At 40.9% G+C, this 22,815-nt stretch overlaps 1 protein-coding gene across 6 annotated transcripts in view; it reads left to right on the plus strand.

Annotated features, from left to right (window-relative positions):
* ZNF827 (zinc finger protein 827) overlaps positions 1 to 22,815 on the plus strand; it is a 97,552-nt gene that overhangs the window by 40,965 nt on the left and 33,772 nt on the right. For all 6 annotated transcript variants that reach the window (XR_012580364.1, XR_012580365.1, XM_074540794.1 and 3 more), the window contains 3 exons: positions 10,267 to 10,500; positions 21,816 to 22,040; positions 22,724 to 22,781. Coding sequence is in view for 4 of the 6 variants with exons in the window: in XM_074540794.1 (XP_074396895.1) it covers positions 10,267 to 10,500; positions 21,816 to 22,040; positions 22,724 to 22,781 (517 nt within the window). In the remaining 2 variants the exon portion in view is untranslated. The remainder of the gene's footprint in view (positions 1 to 10,266; positions 10,501 to 21,815; positions 22,041 to 22,723; positions 22,782 to 22,815) is intronic.

The raw sequence follows: 22,815 nt of genomic DNA on the forward strand, positions 1-22,815 counted from the left end.
CAGAGGTGAATTGGGCTGGCACAAATGGCCTGCTGTGTTGGTTGGAAGAAGCCACAGGACCTCCCCCTGAAAAAAATATGAAATAATCTGTTAGATAAATGATTGTTCTGACAAAGAGCAGGCAGGGTGAGTCTGTTTGGATTTGCTTGTTCATTTCTTTAGTTGAGTTTCAGATTTGGGCTTGATATGCAATCCATCTGACACTGTCCAACAGCTGTCCCACACATGTTGTTGTGCCGATGTGGATCCTGAATCCGGGTTGCTGTGCACGAAGAGGGTGATGCGAGGGGAGGGTGCTGCTCCTGATGGCTGCATGGAGCAGGAATGAGAGCAGAGTGCAGGAGAGGGGGGTGAAGCCTGAAAGCTGAGAGAACATGCAACAATTTAGCATGTGGCTTTTCATGTAGCTGTTCACAGTTTGGCAGACAGTCATGTTTTCAGTGTCTGCTCTATTGGCATCAGAGAAAGGATACAAATGTACATTATTCATGCAAAAGGACTATGCAGTTATTTTATGGTGACTTACTAAAGGTCTTGAAACCTGACTTGTATGCACTGTTACCTAGCAACATGTTATAAAGTCGCTGGGGGAGCAAGATGTATCTGTAATTTCGTATGTGTGCATATTTGAATTAAAATGTACTGCCAGTCACCAAGTTTGCTATGCAGGAAGAGCAGTGTCAAAAGGAAGGGAATTTTTTTTCTTCTGAGATTTATGTTGTGTTACATACATTTGGTTCATGATTTCCTCTATACAGAGTGCATAAATTTAGAGTAGAAGTAATTCTCTTTTAGCAAGTTGGCTGAGTATTAGTTGCAGTTCTGATGGTTCAGCTCTGCTGAATGAAGTTCCTTTGAGTGATTTCTTTATTACAACAGTCTTGTTAGGCCCATCAGAGCTTCAATTATTTGCCCTACCTTTCCAGTGATCTAAATCTTTTGACATCTCAAATTGTATATGCCAATTTTAACAGCCAACACAGATTTTTCGAGACCAAATTATGTCAAAACAATCTAATTTTCTTCTCTGACAGGCCTTGGGCTAGGAAAGAAGCAGTAGATAGATATATAGACTTTTAGAATTTGGCATTTATTCTTATTGAATATTGATCTTCTAAATGAACATTTATTTTTGCTCGCCAATGTTTATTGTTCCTCTTCTTGCTTGGTGTCAATCTGTATACCTCCAGTTTCATGGGAAACCTGCTGAAGTCCATCCATCATATCCACATCCCTCCAGTTTAGGGACAAGGGTGTCGCATGTGACAGTGTCAAATGCTTGGCACAAGTCTGCTTGCCCCTGTCCACCAGTGCTTTAGTTCCACCATGAAAAGTCACCAAATTTGTCAGGCAAGACTTGCCCCTGGTGAAGCCACATTGGCTGTCACCAGCCACCTCTTTGTTTTCCATGTGCCTTAGCACAGTTTCCTGGAGAGTGGAGATTAGAGTAAATAATCATAAACTCATTGTCATTAGGACAAAGAGTAAAAGGATTGCATTGCTATAAAGTTTAAGTTAGTATTAGGAAAATCTTTCCCCAGCTGAGGTATTTATACCTCTAGGATAGGTTGGCTGGAGAGATTGTGGCATCTCTGCCACTGGGGCAATGTACAAACAGCTGCCTGTCAGATATGGCTGGTCTCATATGAAGCAGTAAGATGGACTAAACCTGTGTGCCTCTATCAGTGGATCATAGGATGTCATAAGCAGTGGCAAGAAATGTTATCTGAATAAAAACAAGCAGCAAGATGGAGAGATGCAAACTGGGGGGAAATTTACAGATGTTTGAAGTTTAGACCTGGTTAGGAGTGGGCCAGAGATGAATTATGGTGACACTGCCCAAAACAGCCATTCAGTTTTTTTTTTTTTTAGAAAGGCTCAGGGGAGCTTTATATTTAAAGAGATTGAGAAATACTGGTGTGGGTGACCTTTTCAAGACCACTTCATGCCCAATTCTGTGCCATTGCTTGCCAGAAAGATCTTTAGTTATGTGTTTTATGAAATAAAGCATAACACAAATCTCCAAATGTAAATCTAAAACTTAGAACAAATCTTGATTTTTTTTTCCTAGATTCAATTCTCTAAGTCCTAGTTTAAGGTGGGAGAGGATTTTAAATTGACAAGAGATTTAAAAGGGTTCTCTGAAACTTTATTCAGAGTTTTTTATAAAGATGATTAGCAGATACTCAACACATAAAAAGAAGAATATTTAAGCATGGGCATGTTTTTATCTTCAAATCTTGCCCCTCTGACTTCAGCAGGTCTGCTTGTACACTTTAAATTTTTCCAGTATTTTGCTGTAGCAGTGCTTTGTCAGAATGCTTTCCTCCCCCAGTCCATTAAATTCCACGTTGAAACTTTATAACAGCATTCATATCCTAATTTAAAGAGTATTTGATTTTCCTGTTTCAAAGGTTTCAGTGGCAGACATTATACAGCGCATCTCTTTAAATACTGGGGTCCTTCCACCCACTTTTCAGGCTTTAGCTTTTTTTTTTCCCCAATAAAAATTTCTTTCACAATGATCCAAACTACAATGGCCAGTGTACCCTAGTGATGTTATTACTGTGCCTACGTTATGTGCTGCAGTAACTTTTAACATTTGGAAATAAATGAATCTCAACAAAATGAATGGGATCCTTGCACTATTGCTCTCCATGGGGTTCTGTGTGGAAGCAGTAATTGGTACCCATCCTTCATTGCTGGCCTCTCTCCCCACCTCCCTGGGCTTAAACAAGTGCACTGCTCCAGCAGCAGGTCTCTTCATCTTCTGGAGTGGTATCAAGTGTGCCCTGCCTCTGCTGTTCTTTTTATGTTCCCCAAGTTACTTCCATGGAAAACCTTAAAAGAAGACAGGAGGAAGGAGCTAAAATGCTGAGGGTTTGGGACTGGCCACGTTAAACCAATTAGAAACTGCTTTCTCTCGGTTGTCATGTCTGCTGTCACTGTCATGCGAGGAGTCAAGTCTTTATTTTGGGAAATAAAGCCTCCATGGGACTTTGGTGACTGTCCAAAATATTTGGGCTTTTCATTTGTGTTTTATTAGCTGATTCCATTAATGGCATAATGAGAGAGTAAATCATCAGACAGCTACATACAGCATATTAGTAGAAAAGCTAACTAATCATTTGTTCTGCTTGGCTCTTGAAAATTACTGTGTTCCTTAAAGGTAATACAAGTAATTTGAAATGTTTTATCATTTGCCATTGACTGTGCTGAACTGGCTGGCTTGAACTCTTCAAACAGTTATTTTTAATAAAATAAAATCATATCAAATTTAATTGCCATAATTTATGTATTTGAGTAGCAAGTTCCAAAGAAAAGACTGTCTATATTTGGGATTCATAGTTTATGTCAGAATGTAAAATTTAAATTAGAATATGTAAGCTCACAGGACTGGCAATTAGTGAGCCATGTCCTTAATTTAAAAATACTGTGAATTCCATAATGCTGCTGTCAGTGTAAATACCCCTGATGTCATCAAGTTCTCTCTTTGAAGTCTCTCCAGATTCACATTTTCCTAGTTTCCATACAGACCTTTAGTTTGAAGTAAAATTCTGATATGCAATAGCACATCTACTTAAAACTTGGGCAAATAAAATCTTGTTCTAATCTTTGCTACTGATATATCATCACCCTTATAATCTCTTTTCAGCAAGTTCTAGTCTTGCATCCACAATTTCCCAACATCCTTAAAATCACACCGTCGTGTTTTACATCTTGAAGGAACATGTAGAATTTAGCAAGTAAGGCAGTGTAGTCTCTGTTCTAATCCAGCAATTTAAAATGCAGAATAGCAAACACCTTTTCTTTGTGTGTACTCAGTCCAATACAACTTAAAAGAAGCCAGCAATATAATTCTAGACCAGGTCTGTGCTTACAATTTCATTTTAATGTCTACACAAACTCTTACATTAGGAGTATAGGACTGGACTAGGCTAATGGCTCTTTTGTTTCCCTGAATACACCATTACTCTGGGCAGAAGTCCGAGCTCATGAGCCTTTCTCTCTCATCTACCCAAAATGGGATTTGAAAACACTGTTAGTTCAATCATCTCTGATTGTTTGTTTTGTTTTTTTGTTTTGTTAAACAAATATAAAGGCCAGTCTGGTGATATTTCTCTCCCCTGTTTTTGCTCCTTTGTAGAGAGAAGACGTTCCAATATTGCAAGTAATTCTTTCTTATCAGCAATAAATTCCTTCTTGCTCTTTTCACTGCTTGTTCTCTTTTCTCCAGTGTCCTCACAATCTTACCTGTTCTGCTGCTGTGTTGGTTTTCGCCTGGAAAGGAGGAAATGTTCTTAGCAGATGATACAGCCTTGTTTACCCTGCGGGACTCTGGCTGAGCAGCAGACATCTTGGGGTGTCAGGAGGAATGTGTGGTTCTGCTCCTGCCTTAGCAATTTGCCTGATTCCTTCATTCCACTTGGACTAGAACATGGGGATATTTTGAGGGGGCATTAGCAGGACTGGCCATTCTCCTTTGCTATGTCTCAGTGTGCTTGACTCCAGCTTTGCAAACACAGAGCAGCTTTAAAGAAGGTCAGTTTACTTAGCTGGCCTTTCTTAACCTAGGCTTGCAGTTTTTAATGTACTTAAGCAATATGGTTTGGAAGACCTCATATTTTAAGGGATCTCAATAAGCCCAGGGGTGCTAGGTTGTGGCATCATCATATTTGTGGTTGTCTATTCTGCCTTTGCACTGCTTTGATAAAAAGAAATGTTGTCATGCTGAGCACCCTTGAGTCATGAGTAGCTTTTTCACTGGTAATGCCCATTCTGTCCCTTAAGGCCCTATGGGTTAGTTAGAGCAGAGTAGAGATCTTTAAAATTCAGGTGTAATTGACTGAGAATTCCTAGAAGGGTTAGGTAGCATGAAGTGCTCTGGGACATATTCATACTCCAGGGCAAGAGGCACTAAAGGAAATGCTAGACCAGCTAGAATGTCCTGCCAAAAGAACAGTATTTCTCCTTTTGGGCCACTTACTGTGTATGCAGCCTCTGTGTTTAATCAGATGAACATAATTTATCAGCCCAACTGGATTTTAGTCTGGAGGTTCTCCAACAGGTTCCAATACCATAGATTTTTCTTGCAAAGCAATTAGCTCACTGGGGGCTGCTTCTGCAGTGTTTGTGCCTCTTTCCCAGTTCTTGAATGTCATCAAATATAAGCCATGGTCTCCATGCAGAATGCCAGTATCCTACCTGGACATTTCAGCCGCTTGAGAATAAAACAGTAGATGACTCAAGTCACACCCTTTATTGACCACAGCTGCCTTCAGGGTGATGTGGTGCCCACTGTCATGGGACTGTGTCCTCCAAATACAGCAAAACTGATCTGTCACAGGCTCTTGGTTCATTTTAAACACCACAGCTCAGAGCTTAATGTCTGGGATGGAAGTTTCATCTTAGTTCCTTTCAACCCAGACTCTATGGATGCTGTTTCTCGTGGCCTTTTTTGGTGGCAGAATTTTTGTTGTGGATTCTGGTTTTTTCTTAATGGTTTTCTCTGAGACAGATGGAGCAGTGACCAGCTTCTTCTGATTGTGACTTTAACATTGAGCTTGGCTTGGAAGTAATCAGCCCATTTTCCCTCTTTCAGTTATAAACATTTTGAGCATTTAGAAATCCTCTTAAGTGGACTGATGGAGTTAGCAGCTTCTACCAGAGTGTTTCAGATTAGTGGCAGATGCCCAAAGCTTTTCTTGTGGCATTTGGCAGTTTCAGGAAAGTGTTATAACTTTCATCATCTACTTTTGCCAAATGGCTCAAATGGTTCCAGTTGCCAGGAAGATAAAAATCAGCAGTCTGGAATATTCTTTGATCTGTGTTTTTTCTGGATATGGAATAGAACAAATGGAGCATTATCCACTGTGCTTGAGAGATTCCTGCCTGTTGGTTTCATTTGCTCTGTGGGTTTGTTTTGTTTCCTCGCTGTGTATTTCAAAATTAAATTGCTGGGGTTTTTTTATTCAGTGTGCAGACAACACATCCTTCATTCTGCTGTTCAGAATGAATGTAAATTAAATACAAATTGGGATATGTGTGTGTATCTATTTTTGTATGTAGATAGAAGATACTCTTCCTTCTGGGGAGTAATAATTTTGTCATTCAAATATACTTTAATAACATTCAACTTATTCTTTTTAATTCTTGTCTAGTTCTAATTTTTTTAAGGATTCCTCAGTCATGGGATTTTTAAAAACTGGTCATAGTAAGATTTTATTTCCCTTACTTGCAATATTTTTTTTCTTACATCTGTTTATTGTTTTCCCTAAAATGACTGGTGGATGCATCACGCCTGCTATTCCCCATGTGTTAGCAATTTTGTCCAGAGTTGTGGATCCAAGATGGGACAGAGACAAGAGTGGTGGGGACTTTTGTTGTTTAGGGGGTCTTTTTTGTGTTGTGGGTTTTTTCCCCCCTCTAGCTTTTATGTATGGATCTGATAAAAGAGACAACCTGCCCTTTTTTATGTCCTTTTGTGTTAGGCTTCATTTACTTTAGAATCTGCTTTAGTATATTTCAAGAATGAGTAAAAACCCTATTAATTATAGCAAATGGCTTGAAACTGACCCAGTAGTTGTTGTCTGATTTTGTTTTTATTTTCTGGGGTGAGAAAAATGAGGCAAATAACTCTTCTACTTTTGTAATTTATCTACAATTTAAATATTTGGTTTTTAGAAAACATCATCAGTTCAAGGAATATGCTGCCAGTTAATTAAAGAAATAAGACTCTACTTCTTTCCTAATTTATTAATTCCCTCTTCTGTCCAAAACAAAGCAGGTAGAGTAGGCAGAATCAGTGACATAGGTAAGAACAACAGTCTGGGATTCCTTTCCTTCATGTAATTCTGCCAAAGGCACGCCTTCAGGGCTTCCTCTGGATTGGGGCACCCTATGTTTTATTTTTCTCATTGGTGAAGTACTGTAAACACACAGAGTATTAATATCTCCTGAAGAGCTCATTTAGATTATGTCTGATGCTGTGCTGGTGGATTTGTTATCAATGTGGTTTTGTTTATCATTGTTACCCTGGCTGAAGGCTCAGAAGTGTGAGGAGGCAGTGGCTCCTAGCAGCACAGGCTGACACTGCAGGAGGGATCACGTGTGGGTAGGGACAGAAAGGGAAAGGTGTGCCAGGGAAGGGAGGGAGACTTGATTCATTCTGGATCTCTCACTTCATGCGATCAGTCAGGTTGGCAAAGACCTCTGAGATCATCGAGTCCAATGCATGACCAAACACCCCCTTGTCAGCCAGGCCACAGCACTGAGTGCCACATCCAGTCTTCCCTGAAACACCTCCAGGGAAGTGACTCCACCACCTTCCTGGGCAGCCCATTCCAATGTCTCATCAACCTTTCTGGAAGAAATTCTTCCTGATGTCCGACTTAAACTTCTCTTGGTGCAGCTTGGAGCTATTTCCTCTTATCCTGTCTGTCTGAGACAAGAGTCTGACCTCCACATGGCTACAGCCTCCTTTCAGGGAATTGTGGAGTGATAGTTGCCCCTGAGCTTTCTTTCTCCAGGATAAACACCCCCAGTTTCCTCAGCCACTTCTCATAAAACTTGTGCTCCAGACCCTTCACCAGCTCTGTTGCCCTTCTCTAGACTCACTCCAGCACCTCAATGTTCTTCCTGAACTGAAGGGCCAAGAACTGGACTATCACTAAACTCTTTAAACTCTGGCATGATCTATCTTGAAATTTTGGTCCTCTGAGCTATTAGAACTTGTCTTCATCTTAGTAGGGTTTGAGATACCCTGGGATGAAGATCACTGAGGAACCACCTTAGACTGGGTCACATTGGCTGCTGACTTTTGACTTGGTCATAAGAAGGTTTAAAAAAAATGCTAATTTGTTCCAAAAGCATTCTTTTTGATCCTTTTTCTTGTGGTAAGGTAACGCAATAAGCATCTGCCTCTGCATACTATAGCACTTAACTCTTGTAATAAGTACCTTGCTAAAGTCTGTGATATTATCTGAATTCTGTTCCATTCTGTTTGTTTATAGATGTTTTTGCCATGGCATATGCTTGCAAACTTATACTGACCTATGCTAGTTTAATATCACCTCTATTTTAAGTGGTGGAAGAGTAGGCTCACCCAGCCTGTAGTGCTTGCTCTACCTGGCTCATTTTCTGCCCTGGTTCATGGCAGAGACAAGGCTGGGTCCGCAGGTTAATGGTTGTTCTCAGTGGGTCCTCTTTACCTCTTCACTCAGAGTCATGCTTCCTTTACTTTCTGGGACAAATTTGAATTAGAACCTTTTTGAAATGAATAAATTCAAAAGACCTTTTCTTTCCCTAGTGTTCTCTGAAAGTTCAGGCAGACTGCTCTCTCTCAGTTGCACTCAGATCCTGGTGGAGGTATTTTTCCTATCAGCATAGCAGCTAGACTGGCATGTTTTAGAAGCAAAGGACAGCAGAAGGTAATCCAGCAGAGAAGATTTGGGTCTCTTTGTTTTTGTGACCATTCATCACCCCAGGTCAAACCCCAGAATAGACTGAAGCCAGGATAAAGAAGATAGATGGAATTTTTTTGTTAGTACCTTAGTAAAGTTAAGATGGGCTTTGAGAGATCTAACTTGTATTTTTGTGGTTTAAAGCATGTTTTAATGTTTCGTATTTCTGCTTTCGCTCTTCTTTATAAAATAAAAAATGCAGAAGCAATTCCTAATGCTGGTAAAAGCTCCTATAGGTTATGTTAAAAATTCCAGATATAAGGTAATGTAGTTCCTGAAGTGACTAGAACTCATGTGTATGAGCACATTGCTTATGTGTGCACTCTTAATACCAATTGCCTGAATCCTGTTCTTTGGTAATGGCTTGCCCAGCAACAAGGAGGAAAATCAAACAACTCTGAAATATAGATTGGGAAGATGTGTTGTGTTACAGGGTAATGCAGTAGCTTTAAAAATCATTAGCACACCCCCAAAGACAAACATGAAATATTTGACCTGTGTGGAAATGAACAAAGGCTCAAAGTAGCAAATGTCAGTGTTTAATTCTGGTAACAATAGCAATTGTCCCTCATATTTTAGAGTTCAGGTGTCTGGGAGATGGTGAGCACTTTATGGTAGGATGCAGGAATTTGGGTTCTCTAGGAGTTTTGGGGGAGTTGCAGAGAAGGAGAGTGTCTGGGGAAACAAGCCAAAAAAGTGAGGAGACTGTGAGTAGGTAAGAAGCTGAAATGGAGGAGAAAGTAGACCAAGGGTTTAAGGGATTAAGGTAAATGTTGCCAGATTTTGTCTTTTGTGTTTGTGGAGACAGAAGTTTAGAGAGGTGGGAAAAATGTAAACTTGCTAAAGTTAAAGGCACTCAACAAGTCATCTGCTGTGTGTTACTGGGAATTTAAAGTGACATTTTGGCCAAGAAAAGGTCACGAAGAGACAGGGAAAGAAGTATCTCTTCATGGTTAAATAAAAAAAATTATTAGAAGATTTACTTGAAGAATAGAGCAACTTGTGCAGAGGCTTGTCATGCCTCTGCCCATGAATTTATGTTGGCTGGGCTTGGAAGTATTGTTTAAGAGCTGTTCTGGTTTTATCCTTCTAACGTCGTGCAGAGGTTCTGCTGCTGTCAAGAGGTATCGGAAAGGCCCTCCAAGCATTGCTCTGTGTGCAGATCTTAAGGAGCTCCCCAAAGTCTCCTTGCCCTCCTCTGAGGCTGTACAGCTGCTTAGGAGGAGTATTCAAAAGGAATATTTTAAATTTGCTCTCTTTCTTTTCATGGATATAGAGCTTGGAACAGTGCAGAGCTCTCTTCTGAAAATCTCTTAGTTCTCTTCTTAATATAGCAACTTTTAGGACCTAAGAACTTGATATCTTTTCCCTTTTACTCCCCTCTTAGGTTTTCTGTCTTCCTACTCTCCATATCTTGCCTCTCTTCCATGCATTAAAACCTTCGTATATCATACCTGTGGGCTTTACCAAATTTGCCCTTAAGTGAAAAGTTTTAAACTTGCACCAAGCCTGTAGGAAACCTACAAACCAATGACAAGGGAGGAGCTATTAGAAGGAGCAGGGGGAAACAAGTGAGAGAATGTTCTTCTGAGCTTTGGTACATGCAGTTGTTGTGTTTCAAAACTGTCCCTTTGCAGAAAAGGTGCAGAAGTTTGTTTGTCCCTTGAAGCATCTTTGAGCACAGTTGGATGTGTCTGCTGCCTGTACCTGCTCTAGCATTTCTCAGGTTATGGTTTCTTCCTGTTACTACCTGTTCCAGGAATATGTATTACACTAAGTCTCACTTCTTTCCTTCTCTTGACAGCTGCAAATCAAAAGGAGCCCTTGACTCCTAATTTTAAAGTGAAAGAGGAGCCTAAGGATGAAGAAGCTGGAAGTTCAGCCGTGTCTCAGCCCAGCTATGTGTTCAGCCAAGAGTCTGAAGCCTCAGCTCCAAACGTGCCTGAAGAGAAGCTCAAGCCACAGGAAGCACAGGCAAATGTGATCAGGCAGGACATGTCAGTCAAGGCAGCATCCGAGCTCCTCATGAAGCTCTCAGGTAGATATTTCATTTCATAATACTGAATTTTTAAATTTTTTTTCTTTTTTGTGTATGCTAGCAGGGTTACCTTGCAAGAAGGTAGGTTGAGCTTAATAGCAAGCCAAGGAACAATTGAAAAGGCCTGTCTACAAAAGTGTCATGTATGTGAAATATCTCAGTTTGGTCTGTAGCCACACTATCTAATTATCTCTGCTCTGATTTTCAAATTAATGACTATGGAATAAGTCATGAGAAATGATGCCTTAAAGCTTTTAAGTTCTATAATTTTTTAAATGTACCATGTAAATTTAACCATGTTAATACCAATTTATTCACAGGTGTCTCTTCATTAACATCTGAAGAACATTTCTGTACTTTACTGTACCTGACATGGCTTTATACAATATGACTTTTAAAGCTTTTTTTTTTTTCTGGCAATACATTGTACTCAAAATTATAAGATACACTGTTAAAAAAATTGTGTAAACTGAGCCGGATTTCTGCATTTAGCAAGACCACTTGAACTTGCTTACACTGCCTCAGTGATAGATTCTTCTGCCAGACAAGTAGGCAGTGTACACACATAGGCAGTGTTAAAGCTGGAGGGAGTCAAATAAAATGCATGTTCTGCTAATTATGATTTGTCTACCTTTCAAAATCAAGATTGAAGAGAAAATAAAAGGGTTGAATTCTTCCCACTCCATCAGGTTAAGTGAAGGATGAAAAGGCTTTGAACTTCTAACAGACCAATTTCTAGGACCAAGACATGAAAGTCAGTCTGGCAGGCTAGGTTTTGTGCTTCTGCACCTGAACTGGATCTGATACATTTTAAGTCTTCTCCAAAACTGGACAAGACTTATTTTTTTATTTGTGCCAAAGTCATGCAAAAGTGCTGGTGGGAATGCTTACAAGTTTAGTAACTTCTGAGATCCCTGTCAAACCTACCTGAATTGGGTTGTCATTATTGGACACTGTCAGCTGTGAATTTGAGCTCAAACTTGAAAGACTTGAGCTGACTAGATCTCCCCCATAAAACATGTAATTAATTCACTCCTGTTCATGCCTCCACATTTTAATTTGCAAAATAATTTGAATCAAGCCTTCCATGTTAATGGTGCAAAAAGTGTTTCCCAAGTACAAAAGCTGACCAGAGCACCAATTTCCAGATTTTTTTTTCCTCAGACTCCCAAATACAAAACACTTGGTTATTGGCATAATTCACAGTTGCTGCTGGTAACTGGTATGAGTGAGGTGTTTTGGTAACAAAATTTTGCAGCCTAATGGATGATAAGCTGTGATTATTTTTCTTGGTGCATATAAATTCATGTAACTGTTTTTATAAAGAAGGAGCTCTGTAATTTAACGTTTTGTGAAGTACTTCAGAGACACAAGGGTTCTGGATTGTCAGTCTGGAGTTCAGCACTGGCAGGCTGTGTTTAAATAGTTCTATAGCTGCTTGTTATGTTAGAATATTTGTGCCTTAAATACCTGCTTCTATGAGAGAAATCCAGTGTGTATTAAATCTTGGTCATGTCTTCAGATTGTGTTGGGATCTCCCAGGCTTTAAAGGCAGATCCCAACACAAGAAATAAGAAATACACCAGTGTAACATTTCTCTTACAAGCTCTTAGGGACTGAGCAGTTTGTGCTGACAGTGGTGTTTTTGGCTAATGCATAGATTAGGATGTGAAGAGTGACTGGGATTTATGGAGCCGGTGTTGCTGCTGTCGGTGTTCCCGCATCAGCCAGGGGATGGTGGGGTTACACCCAGTTTGTCACAGACAGTTTGCAACCTGCACTTCCCTCAATTACCATCTAAGGCAGAAACTGGAGAGGAAAACACTGAGATACAGTTTAATGTAGGACAAATACAAGAGGAAAATCTTAAGATGATTAGCCTCTTTAGTGGTTTTTTTGAATCTTTGCCTTACCTGGCAGAATACTCCCATATCACTGTTGACTTCAGAGCCTACTGTTAGCAATTTTGTAGCCTGGTTTTGGTGACTTTGAACTTATTTAATTAAACCACTTCATAGAATCACAGAAGGTGATGCCTTAAGTTTTAACTTTCATATTATCCAGATTCTGTACTGCATTAGTATCTAACTCTGAACTTCATATAAGGTGTTAGCAAGTTCTCCTCACAGTTTAGTTCAACTAAAGAATCCTTTCCCAGCCTGAGAACCACGGGCACCATTGCAGCTTCAGTGCTGCAGAAGAAAAAAAAGTGCTGCTATCTTGCAGCCCAAAAAGTACAAACAACAGCAAATTGGAGAGCAGTCTGGGAGGATGGGACTTCATAACCTGAAGCTGTATTTGAACAATTAACCCCAGTAAGTAAATGGACCAAAACTTATAAAAGCATGAAAAGTTGTGACCTGTCATCCATCTTGAGTAAAAGCTCAGCCAGGCTCTTGTGCTGCCCAAGGTGTATCCTTTGAAGGCCTTTTCATAAATACTTACTTTATTCCTTTAACACTGTCGACACTCTGCTCTCAAGGCATCAAGGGACCTTAAAGATGGCAAAATCATTTATGCTGGAAAAGATCACCCAGGTCATTCACTCCAACCATTGACTGATCACCACCTTGTCCTGGGCCACTACACTGAATGCCACATCCAGTCATTTCTTGAACACCTCCAGGGATGGTGGCTTCACCGTCTCCCTGGGCAGCTTGTTCCAATGCTTGGCAGCCCCTTCTGTGAAACAGTTATTCCTGATGTCCAGTCTGAACCTCCCCTGGTGCAGCTTGAGGCCATTTCCTCTTATCCTGTTGCTGGTTGCCTGGGAGAAGAGACCTCCCGAGCTCCTCCTTTCAGGGAGCTGTAGAGAGCAATCATCTGGTTCCAAACCCCCTGCCATGGGCAATACCTAACACTAGAAGGTATTGCTCAGAGCCTCATCCAATGTGGCCTTGAACACTTCTAGGGATGAGGGATCCACATTTCTTCCTGAGCCACCTCTTGAGATTAAAAGGAAAGCAAGAACAAACTTCTTCCTTTTTCATGGTACTGGAGAGAAGAAAAAAAAAAAAAAAAAAAGGAACAAGTCTGTCTTGATGTTTTACTCTCTGTGGGAAATCCTCAGTCAAGTGCCCTTGTTAGATTTGATATATTTTATAATTGGGTTTAAGTCAAGTCCCTTCAGATTCTCTATATGCGTGGTAAGGACTGAATGGATTGTGTTCTTGCTTTGTTCTTTTCCCTTTCTTCTGTGTAATACTAATCACCAAAACCTGCATCACATACAAATTCAGGAAGGAATTTCCAACATAATAGTGTTGTGCTTCCTGCATTCCTGACATACATGCTCCTGTTATCCTCTGAGCAAGAGTACTGCTGATTGTTTCAGCCTCATGGGTGGGAGCCAACTGGCATTTGGGCATAGGCCTTGTTACTTCCTTCCATGCAAGGGATAAACTGGTTTATATTTTTCAATGGGAAATCTCTTTTCCCAAACAGGGGTGCTGTGTTGGCAGCTCTTAGCTGTATGGGGTAGTGGAAGGCCTTTCCATCTCTGGAGCCTGGTTTGGTCTGGCGCATACTGTAGGGTAGGTTTACTCCAAATCATCAGCCCTTTGTCAGCCCCCATTTCTCAGCTACTCAGAAATTACTCCAGAGCTAGGAAAAGTTACAAGAATAAACATCTTTTCCTGTACTAGAACATTAGCAGAACATTTGTTAGCTGCCATTGTAGAAGCAGGTGGAAAGCAACAAGAGAAAATCACACACAGCTATTTTAGTTCTACAAGACAAGATTCTCTCTTTCAAGCTGAAGGGCTCTTTGGACATTTGCTTCTAGCAGCATGGCCTGAGTTTGGGATCAAGCCCTTGCCCCATACATGACTGTGGTGGAGTTTGACCTTTCACACCAGTTCTTTCTCTCCCATGTTCCCCTGGGATTCAGGTCTCCTGTCCACAGTTCACAGACTTGATTCCTGCTCACACCTCTTCCAAAGGATTATCCAGGCTCAGGGGGCTCCTGTCTCTTGGGCATGTCTGGGCAGAACCCACTTCCACCCAAACAGCCAGGACAAAACTTCCTAACAACCAAGCTGCCATTTCAGAATAAATCAAACACCCATTTGAAAGAAATGGTGTTTGGAAGTTAGTGGGAAAAGTTTCAGCAGATTTTCAACCTCCATTCTACAGAAGAAAATAAAATTCCCACTGTGATATGTATGACTGCACAAAAGTGAGCTGGGAATTCTGTCCATTGCTGATTCTTGACTGAGACTAGGTCCAGTGGTAAGCAAACAGATTTGAGGAGATAGTGGAGTGGGGCAAATTGCTCTCATCTCTGTTTGGAAAGGTGCTATCCCTGCAAGATTTTTAATTCCCATCAAATATTGTACAAAATCAGTTAGAAGAAATGGGAGTAGCGTGTTTCAAATACACCTGGTTTTTACATTTTTACCAGTTCTCTTTCATGGAAAATCTAATTTAATTAAGTGGCACCCTCAATGATTCTTGGTTAGTTTTATACACTCAGTTTTGTAAATTGAAAAGTACATTTCAGAGGAGACTGAAATTAAAAATAAATATTTGCATTTACATGCCGTTGTTAGAGCTGAAAAACTCATTTTCTGCTGAAATAGTCATGCTGATGATATGTTTGGAGCATGTATTAGCTTTTAGAAGCATACAATGTTTTGTCTTCTTGTCCAGAAATGAGTGTATAGGTAGAAGAGTATAAAATCTATCCCAGGTAGTAGCACTTTTGAGTAATGTTTTGCCCAGGGATATGAGTATGTCCTTGTCTTTCCCAGAAATGTCTGAATCACATTTACCTTTATTTCAGATGTATCCTACTTTTGAAATGTGTTCATTTTGCATGTAACTCAGGTTGTTTTCCTCCTCTCTTTTTTCTGTGGGTCAGTTCCCCGTGTATTGCACATCTCCTTGTTAGCCCAAGCAAGTGCATAACATTTGAACCCTTTAGTTTCTTTGAATTTTTTGTTCTTCAACCCTCAGGTCACACAGTGTTTTCTTGTAATACACCAGTACCAGCAAAGTGTCTTAATTTTGGGTTATCAGCACATGCAATTAGTGCAGACTTATTGCACTTCATGACCTCAGTACCCAAAGTGAGGTGCTGCCTACAGCTGAGTCCAAAAGCATTCCTGATCAACTCCATTTATTACAGCTAATTATATGATACTTCCTCTTTTGGAACAACTGGTTTTTACAGGGGAGGGGTGTGATGGGGTTTTGTTTGTTTGTGGTTTTGTTTTTTTTTGATAAAGCCTATATCCATTTAAAAATGTGTATGGTAATTTTGTATTTCATGCCTTGTCATTAATTTTTTGACACTGTATCAGACATTTCATTGAAATCACATAGATTACAGCAACTATTTAAAAAGAGTGGAACAAGGAGAAGAGAATGATAGTACAATTCTAGCATAAGGCGAAGGTCAGAATTAATCTTGCTGCATATTTCTTTTCCACAACATTGTGGACTGCTCTGGGAAGTGCCCATGTGGAATTAGGCTGCTGTCTCTGGAGATCCCTGTTGCTGGTGCCTCGTGAGAGTCCCTGCTCCTGGATTGATTCAGGAGAGCTGTCAAGGCTTTCATCCCTGCTTGGAAAGCCTCGATAACAGGCAGAAAAAGGAAAATACAGGGAAGTCTTTTGTTCCTTGGGGCTTCTGTAGGAACCCAGAACATAAGTGGGGAAGTGTATGGTCCAAAATAAGACTTTTTCTTCGTGGGAAGTAGAGAAATGGCAAACCATGGCAACATTAAACCCTGCTACTAGCCAAGTGGGTTTTGTTGGGGCTTTTTCCGGTTTTGATTTTTTATTTTAACCAGGTAGTTCAAGTAGGGTCTTGCAGGTGCCACCATCATCCTACCATTTAAATGGAAGGGGCAGCAGATGTCTATCATAACTCTAATTAGTTTATGGCTTTAATTTGCTCCATTTTTTTTCCTTGGATCGTGTTTCTGTGAAGCAGCTTGTAGTTGCAAAATTCTGTAACATGGGAGTTCAGAGGTTCCACTTTAATAAATATGAGCCATTTCATGATTTTATTTTTTTTTAATGCAGGATCCTGTTACATTGATTCATTGACATTGTCGTATATAAAACAGCAGTTTGAAAAAAATACTAACAAAATAAAGCATCAAGCGCAGCGCCCTAGGGAACGTCAGATGTTCCTTGTTGTGTCTCCGTAGCAGAACCTTCAGGGCTTGCCAACTGTTCCCTACCTCTGAGGTTTTATTTAAGCTGTTTTAGGGCATGTTTATTTCTAGCAAATCAGAACAATTAGCATAACAAAACGCCTGATTCTCCGTGCTGAAAGCTTTTGAAGTCGATACAAGTTGACCCACTATTTACCCCTGTCTGCTTCATTGTGGAGACTGGTACTTGAGTCCAATTTATGAGACATATGGGAAAGGCTTTCTTCTCTAAGTTGATTTGTAAAGCTGATGGGCATTTCAGCAAATACAAACAACTTTGAATTTTAGTCACAGGGTGAAGTTTTAAGTAAAATGGTGGGAAGAAACAGGAGTGATTTAACAAGTATTCATTTGATTCTGGCAATGCAAGGTTATTGGACAGCTGTTGTGTCAGCCAAAGCAATATTCACTGCATGACTTGTGTTCTTTATGAAATCTATCTCTTATTTTTGACTTCTATCTCAAATAATGGGAAGAGCTGAGTGTGCTGCATTAGGAAGGGTCAGTGTCCCTTCCAGAGCATGTGAGTGCTGCATGGAATCACAGAATGGTCTGGGATAGAAGGGACCTTTAAAGGTCATCCAGTCCAACCCCTTAGCAACGAGGAGGGGCATTTTCATCAAGATCAGGTTGCTCAGAGCCCGTCCTGCCTGACCTTGAACGTTTCCAGGAATGGGCCATTTACCACCTCTCTGGGCAACCTGTTCCCATGTTTCAGCACTCAGATTGTAAAAAGTTCTTCCCTTATATGTAGTCTGAATTTACCTTCTTTTGGGTAAAACCACTGTCTCTCATGTCACAACAGGCTAAACAGTCTGAACTCAGCTCTCTCTCAAGCCTGCTTTAAGCACTGAAAGGCTGCTGTAAGGTCTCCTGAAGCCTTTCCTTCTCCAGGCTGACCAAGCCCAGCTCTCTCCGCCTGTCTCCACAGGGAAAGTGTTCCAACCTTCTGATCAGGTCCATCAGGTCATGGCTTCCCTGTGCTGGGAGGCACTGGGGGAGCTGAGCCCGTTCAGTCTGGCACAGGGGAACTAAAGGCCAGTCTAATTGCAGCCTGCACCTGCTTGAAGGAAACTTGGAAAAGAGATAATTAAACTTTTCTCCCTCCTGGCAGAAGGTAAAAGAAGGGGTAACAGCTGCCAGCTGCAGTTTGGAAAGTTCAGAGTGGACATTAAGAAAAGTTTCTAGTGTGTGTTAGAACAAGTCTTATCTTCTTTTTGAAAGTTCTGCAGGATGAACCTGCAGCTGGCCCAGTGCTGAAGGCTCATTAAATAATTTTGTTTGGAGGGGACCTGCAGGGTCATCTGTTCCAGACCTCTGCTCAGAGCAGGTCAAGCCAGGCAGGCTGCTGAGGGTCTCACCAAGTTTAGAATGTGTTCAGGGATGGAGAACCCAACTTCTCTCAGCAATGTGTGTCAGCATTTCCCTATCCTGATGGGAATTCTTTTTCCTGTATATATAAACAGAATTCCCCATGTACCATCTTGTCTGTTGACTCATACAATCTCTGTGCATTTATGAGAGAAATCTGTCTTGAGCTTCTCTGCACCTTCCCTTTATTCCTTAGAGAGCTGTTGACAGCAATAAAGTGTCTCCTTCGTGTTGTTTTCTTGAGGCTGAACAAACCCAGTTCTCACAACTGATCTCCTCTTCTGTCTTGCAGCAGCCCTCTGACAACCTTGGCTGCCTTCCACTGAACATGCTCTGGGGATGTCAGAGTCTGTCCTGTACTGGGGAGCCCCAGATGGGGCACAAAACCCTAAATGCAGCCTCACAGGTGCAGAGCAGAGGGTAAGAACCCCCTCCCTCTGCCTGATGGCTGCAGATCTGATAATGGGGCCCGAAATAGGGCTGGCCTTGGGTGCCACAAGGGCACTTTGCTGACTTGTGCTCAACTGGAGCTGGATTGTGATAGTCCCAACTTTCAGAGACATTGAATGAGGTCTTTCTAGAACTTGCCAGCCTCTGTTCTAGGCTGTAGAGTGGTGTTGTCTGAGACTAAATTCCAGAAGTGTTCTTACTGCTGCACCTTATAGAGATGACACTGTCAGGCTTTCAGGGGTAAATGTTGTGTTCTGAGCTTTTAGGGCCTTTAGGCCTTACTCAACACAAGTATTGTTCTATGTATCTGCTGTTCTAGGTTTGGAGGGTTTTTTTAGTAAGTATCACTACTTTGTGATTCCTTACATCTGTGGAACCTGAAAACTGTGGAAGAAATTGCCTCCTCCTGGAACAAGCCTGTTCAGTGCTCTATTTTTCATATATGATGTGGAAAATTGTCTCACTCAATGTGAATAGGATGACATTCATTAAGGCTTTTGTAGATAAGATGATTTAAAGTTACACTGCTCTATAAAGAAACAGCATCTCTGTGGCTTGATAAAGTACATCCATGTATGAAATAGTTCCCTCTTATTTTGTTAAGGTGTTTCTGTACCACACAGTTAATAGGAGATAAAGACATACTGGGTGATTTAGTTCATCTTTTGCCCTATGAAGTGTCTCAGCACTGCTGTGCTGTTATTCTGAGCCTCACCCAGGTTAGTTTTGATAGAATAGCAGACTGTGTTTTGGAGATCATGGTCTGGATACTTCTGAGCTGTTTGAGTCTCTTTAAGCCCATAGATTTTGCTGTACTATTATAGAAATCTGACCTGAAGAATGAAACCTGACTCTCATATACTAACTTCCTATTCTGATACATTGCAGATTATTTAACCAGCTCACCTACTAGGTCTCCTATAAAAGTCAAAGATAAAATGATTTCGTTATTTAAAGCAGGAGACCTTTTTGTGTGCCTGTACTTGACTTGAAAAACTTTAGCTGTGCTATAACCATGTGAGATACCTATGTAAAGAAGTAAGGGCTTTCACCTTACTCCACAATGAACAGCACAGAAGGGAAAATAATCCTCAAGAAGCTGGAGTTGGACTGCCTATTGGTGAGACAGGTATGGGCATAACCTTAATTACAGTATTTTGCCAGCACAAGATCTGGCACAGCAGGGTTTTATGCCTATGATTGCTTTTTGTGGGATACACTGACTGTGTTTCCCTTTCATTAGCTCTTGTAAAATTATCAGAAATCCTCCTTCAGTCTTCTCTTTGTGTGTTTGCTTTGGGAATTTAGAGTATGACAGGATTCACATTTGGCAGGGACATTCTGTCAGATCAAAAGGGTGCAGCTGGAAGGATAAAGGTCAAAGGAAATGATCAAATATGTAGATGTAGTTAAGGCAATTGCAGTGCTCACTGATGGTGAGGGAGAGAAGGTCACTGATATTGCTTGACTCTTGCCTTAGTTGGGGTCCTGTCAGTTTGTCTGATACAAAAGCACTTGCAGGACAGGGAATTAAACTGTGTGGAGCAGGAACAGAAATAGAAAGAATATTTTAAAAGCAGAGAGAGCAGCAAAGGTCAGCTTGACTCTGCACCTAAATTTGGCAGCTGGGTGCAGAGCTCAGTCTGTCAGACATCTGAAGAACTCATTTGTTTGTGGAGTTACCTGAGCTCTTGATTGACACTGTTACCTGATGCGTTCCTTTGCTGCTCTGTGCTCACTTTCAATGCACAGCATGCTATTTTTACACTTTTTAACACAGATGCAGGGTTCTGTGGTTTTATAATAAGAGAGTAATAGAAGCTTTAAACAAAATTTTTAAAAGAGAAAAATCTTCTTAACAGGGCAAAAAAAAAGGCATTATGATATTTCTAACTGGTCTTCAGCTGAGAATTCACTATAAAAACTTCTGAAGTCTGAGATTTATCTGTGGATAGGAGAGGGTAAAGATTTTTGTCAATGTTTAGATGTGTCTTTTAAAGGTCAAGAAATGTCATAAGAAAAGATTGAAAGCACTTCATGTAAATTGTTCCTGGAACATATCCAAGTGGCGTTTATCTCCTGGCTTCAATTTTTTTTTTTTTTTAAGAGCTGAAGGAAGTAGAGCTACTTTTTCTCTACACCAGAAATGTGGAGAGAGGCAAAACCCAAGGTAGTGTGAAAGGACTTGGTGATACATGTTAGTTTAATTTTAGGTAGAATGCTGATGCATTCATGATAAAGGCATTCTGTCCATCTTTTGCTGGAGGCAACAACATGACACCAACCAGCTGAGGAAGCTGAAAACATTTTTGGGGATAACCAAACCATGTTTTGGTGCCTCTGAGATCCATTGGAATATTGGGAAATTGAAAATGAAAGGCCTGAATCTTTCACACTTGGAATAAAATCTGTGAAGCTGACACACTCACGTGTGAGTTAGTGAGGATAGGAAAACCAGAACAAACAAATTTTGTTGGAATGGTTTCTTATCTGGATGTTCCTTCTGGTATTTAACTCTGTTCATGCATTTATTTATGTTCTTGGTTCTCCAGACATATTGCCTTTTTTATCCTGTCTCTGGAGTTTCTAGATTTTGGTTTCTAGACTATAGTTTTGTTTGCTAGCCCTGGGACACTGGAGAGGAAGGCAAGGAGAGGATGATGTAGACTTAAGAAAACTGTTTACTAAAGTTAATGGACCTTGTAATGCATGAGGAAATATCTGTCAGCCTTAAAAAAAAACATGAGTCCCAGAATATTCCTCTGGTCTAGAAAGCTTGTGCAGGTGTAATGAACAGGTTCTTCACATGGTTTTCTGGAATTTTCCATAAAAGAGAAAGAGAGAGGAGAAGATGAGGTTCCCTCCTCTGCCCCTATTCCCATAGTGGTACTTCTGACTGTAGGTGCTGGTACTTTTGCTGAAATAGAGTAATTTGGGGTTTCTAAGAGGTCTTCAGTGCCCACCTCAGGAGAGCTGGGGTGGAGCTGCAACTTCATTTAATAAATAGAAACAAAGCTTCACTAACTCATGTGTCATCACACACGCAGTATTCATAGAAAGTGATGTAACTTTCATATTTGCAAATATGCAACTGTTTTCTGCTTTCTAGTTTGAAAAATTATTTTCAAGAGCTTGCTTCTATTTATAACAGCCAGAAGAATACTGAGGCTGTCAGCTGCTTGCTTCCCTTCCCATTTGCAGGGATGCGGTGCACAAATTATAACTCGGTAATTGTGATTTCTGCTTGGAGCACTCTGAAAAATTACAGCCTAATTAAATAATTATGGCGGTTGCTTATTCTTTTTTTTTTTTTTTGAATGCATATTTGCAGCTGAGAGTTTCAAGGAAGCCCAGATGGTGAAGATAAAGGAGGAGCCGATGGAAGTTGACATCCAGGACTCGCAGGCTTCGGTGTCGCCCGGGCAGAGCGGTGGCTACAGCGCTTTGCTGGGGCGCGACCAAAAGGCGCCCGAGGGCCGTGTGCTGCCAGACAGAAACCTCTTCAGCCAGGACATATCAGTGAAGATGGCATCTGAGCTGCTCTTCCAGCTCTCAGGTAAACCCAGTGCAAACTGCTCCGTAGCCGGAGTTAAAAGAGCAAAATCAGATTTTTTTTGTGTGACCCCAAAGTTCTATGAAACTGTGAAATCACCGGGGCTGAAAGCTAATAGGAACCTTCCAACCCTCACACTTGAAGCACAGAGGCCTTGCCAAATGTCCCCCATAGTCTGCATATGCTTTAAAGCACTGTGGCAGCCAGGTCAGGCTCACAGTATTTCAGCTGAGTTGGAAAAGCCAGAGTTCAGCTCCTGTATTTTTGAAAGCTAATTAAATAATTTGTGACGACTGCTTTGATCCCTGTAGAGGGGAATCTGCAGATGGCAGTTCTGGCCTAAGTGGCCATGGCTGCAGGATTCAGCACTCCTGGGGCTGCACTGCCCACTTCCCTTGGCAAAGAAGGTGAAGCTCATCTGTCACACAAAGGCAGTGGGACCAATGAACACTTGCATTGCGCTCTCTGCATGGAGCTCTAACACTGACATGGGGAGCCGAAAAAACTTGTTGGGTGTTAATTTAAATAAAGTCATGCCCATTCTCTAATATTGCTGGAACCATTTACCCTAAATTACCCTGGGTTATGCTGTTACCTGAAAGCATTAAAATAGTTCTGCTTAATAAAATTTGATAGAGAACATATGGCATATGCTAATCACAAAACTCATGTGTGTTCCTCTGCAGAAAAGGTGAGCAAAGAGCACAACCACAATAAAGATAATACCATCAGAACTACAGCCAGGTGAGTACAGCCCATGGTTACAGCTGCACTGTAA

This window comes from Zonotrichia albicollis, chromosome 5 (assembly GCF_047830755.1).
Source record: "Zonotrichia albicollis isolate bZonAlb1 chromosome 5, bZonAlb1.hap1, whole genome shotgun sequence".
Taxonomy (NCBI): domain Eukaryota; kingdom Metazoa; phylum Chordata; class Aves; order Passeriformes; family Passerellidae; genus Zonotrichia; species Zonotrichia albicollis.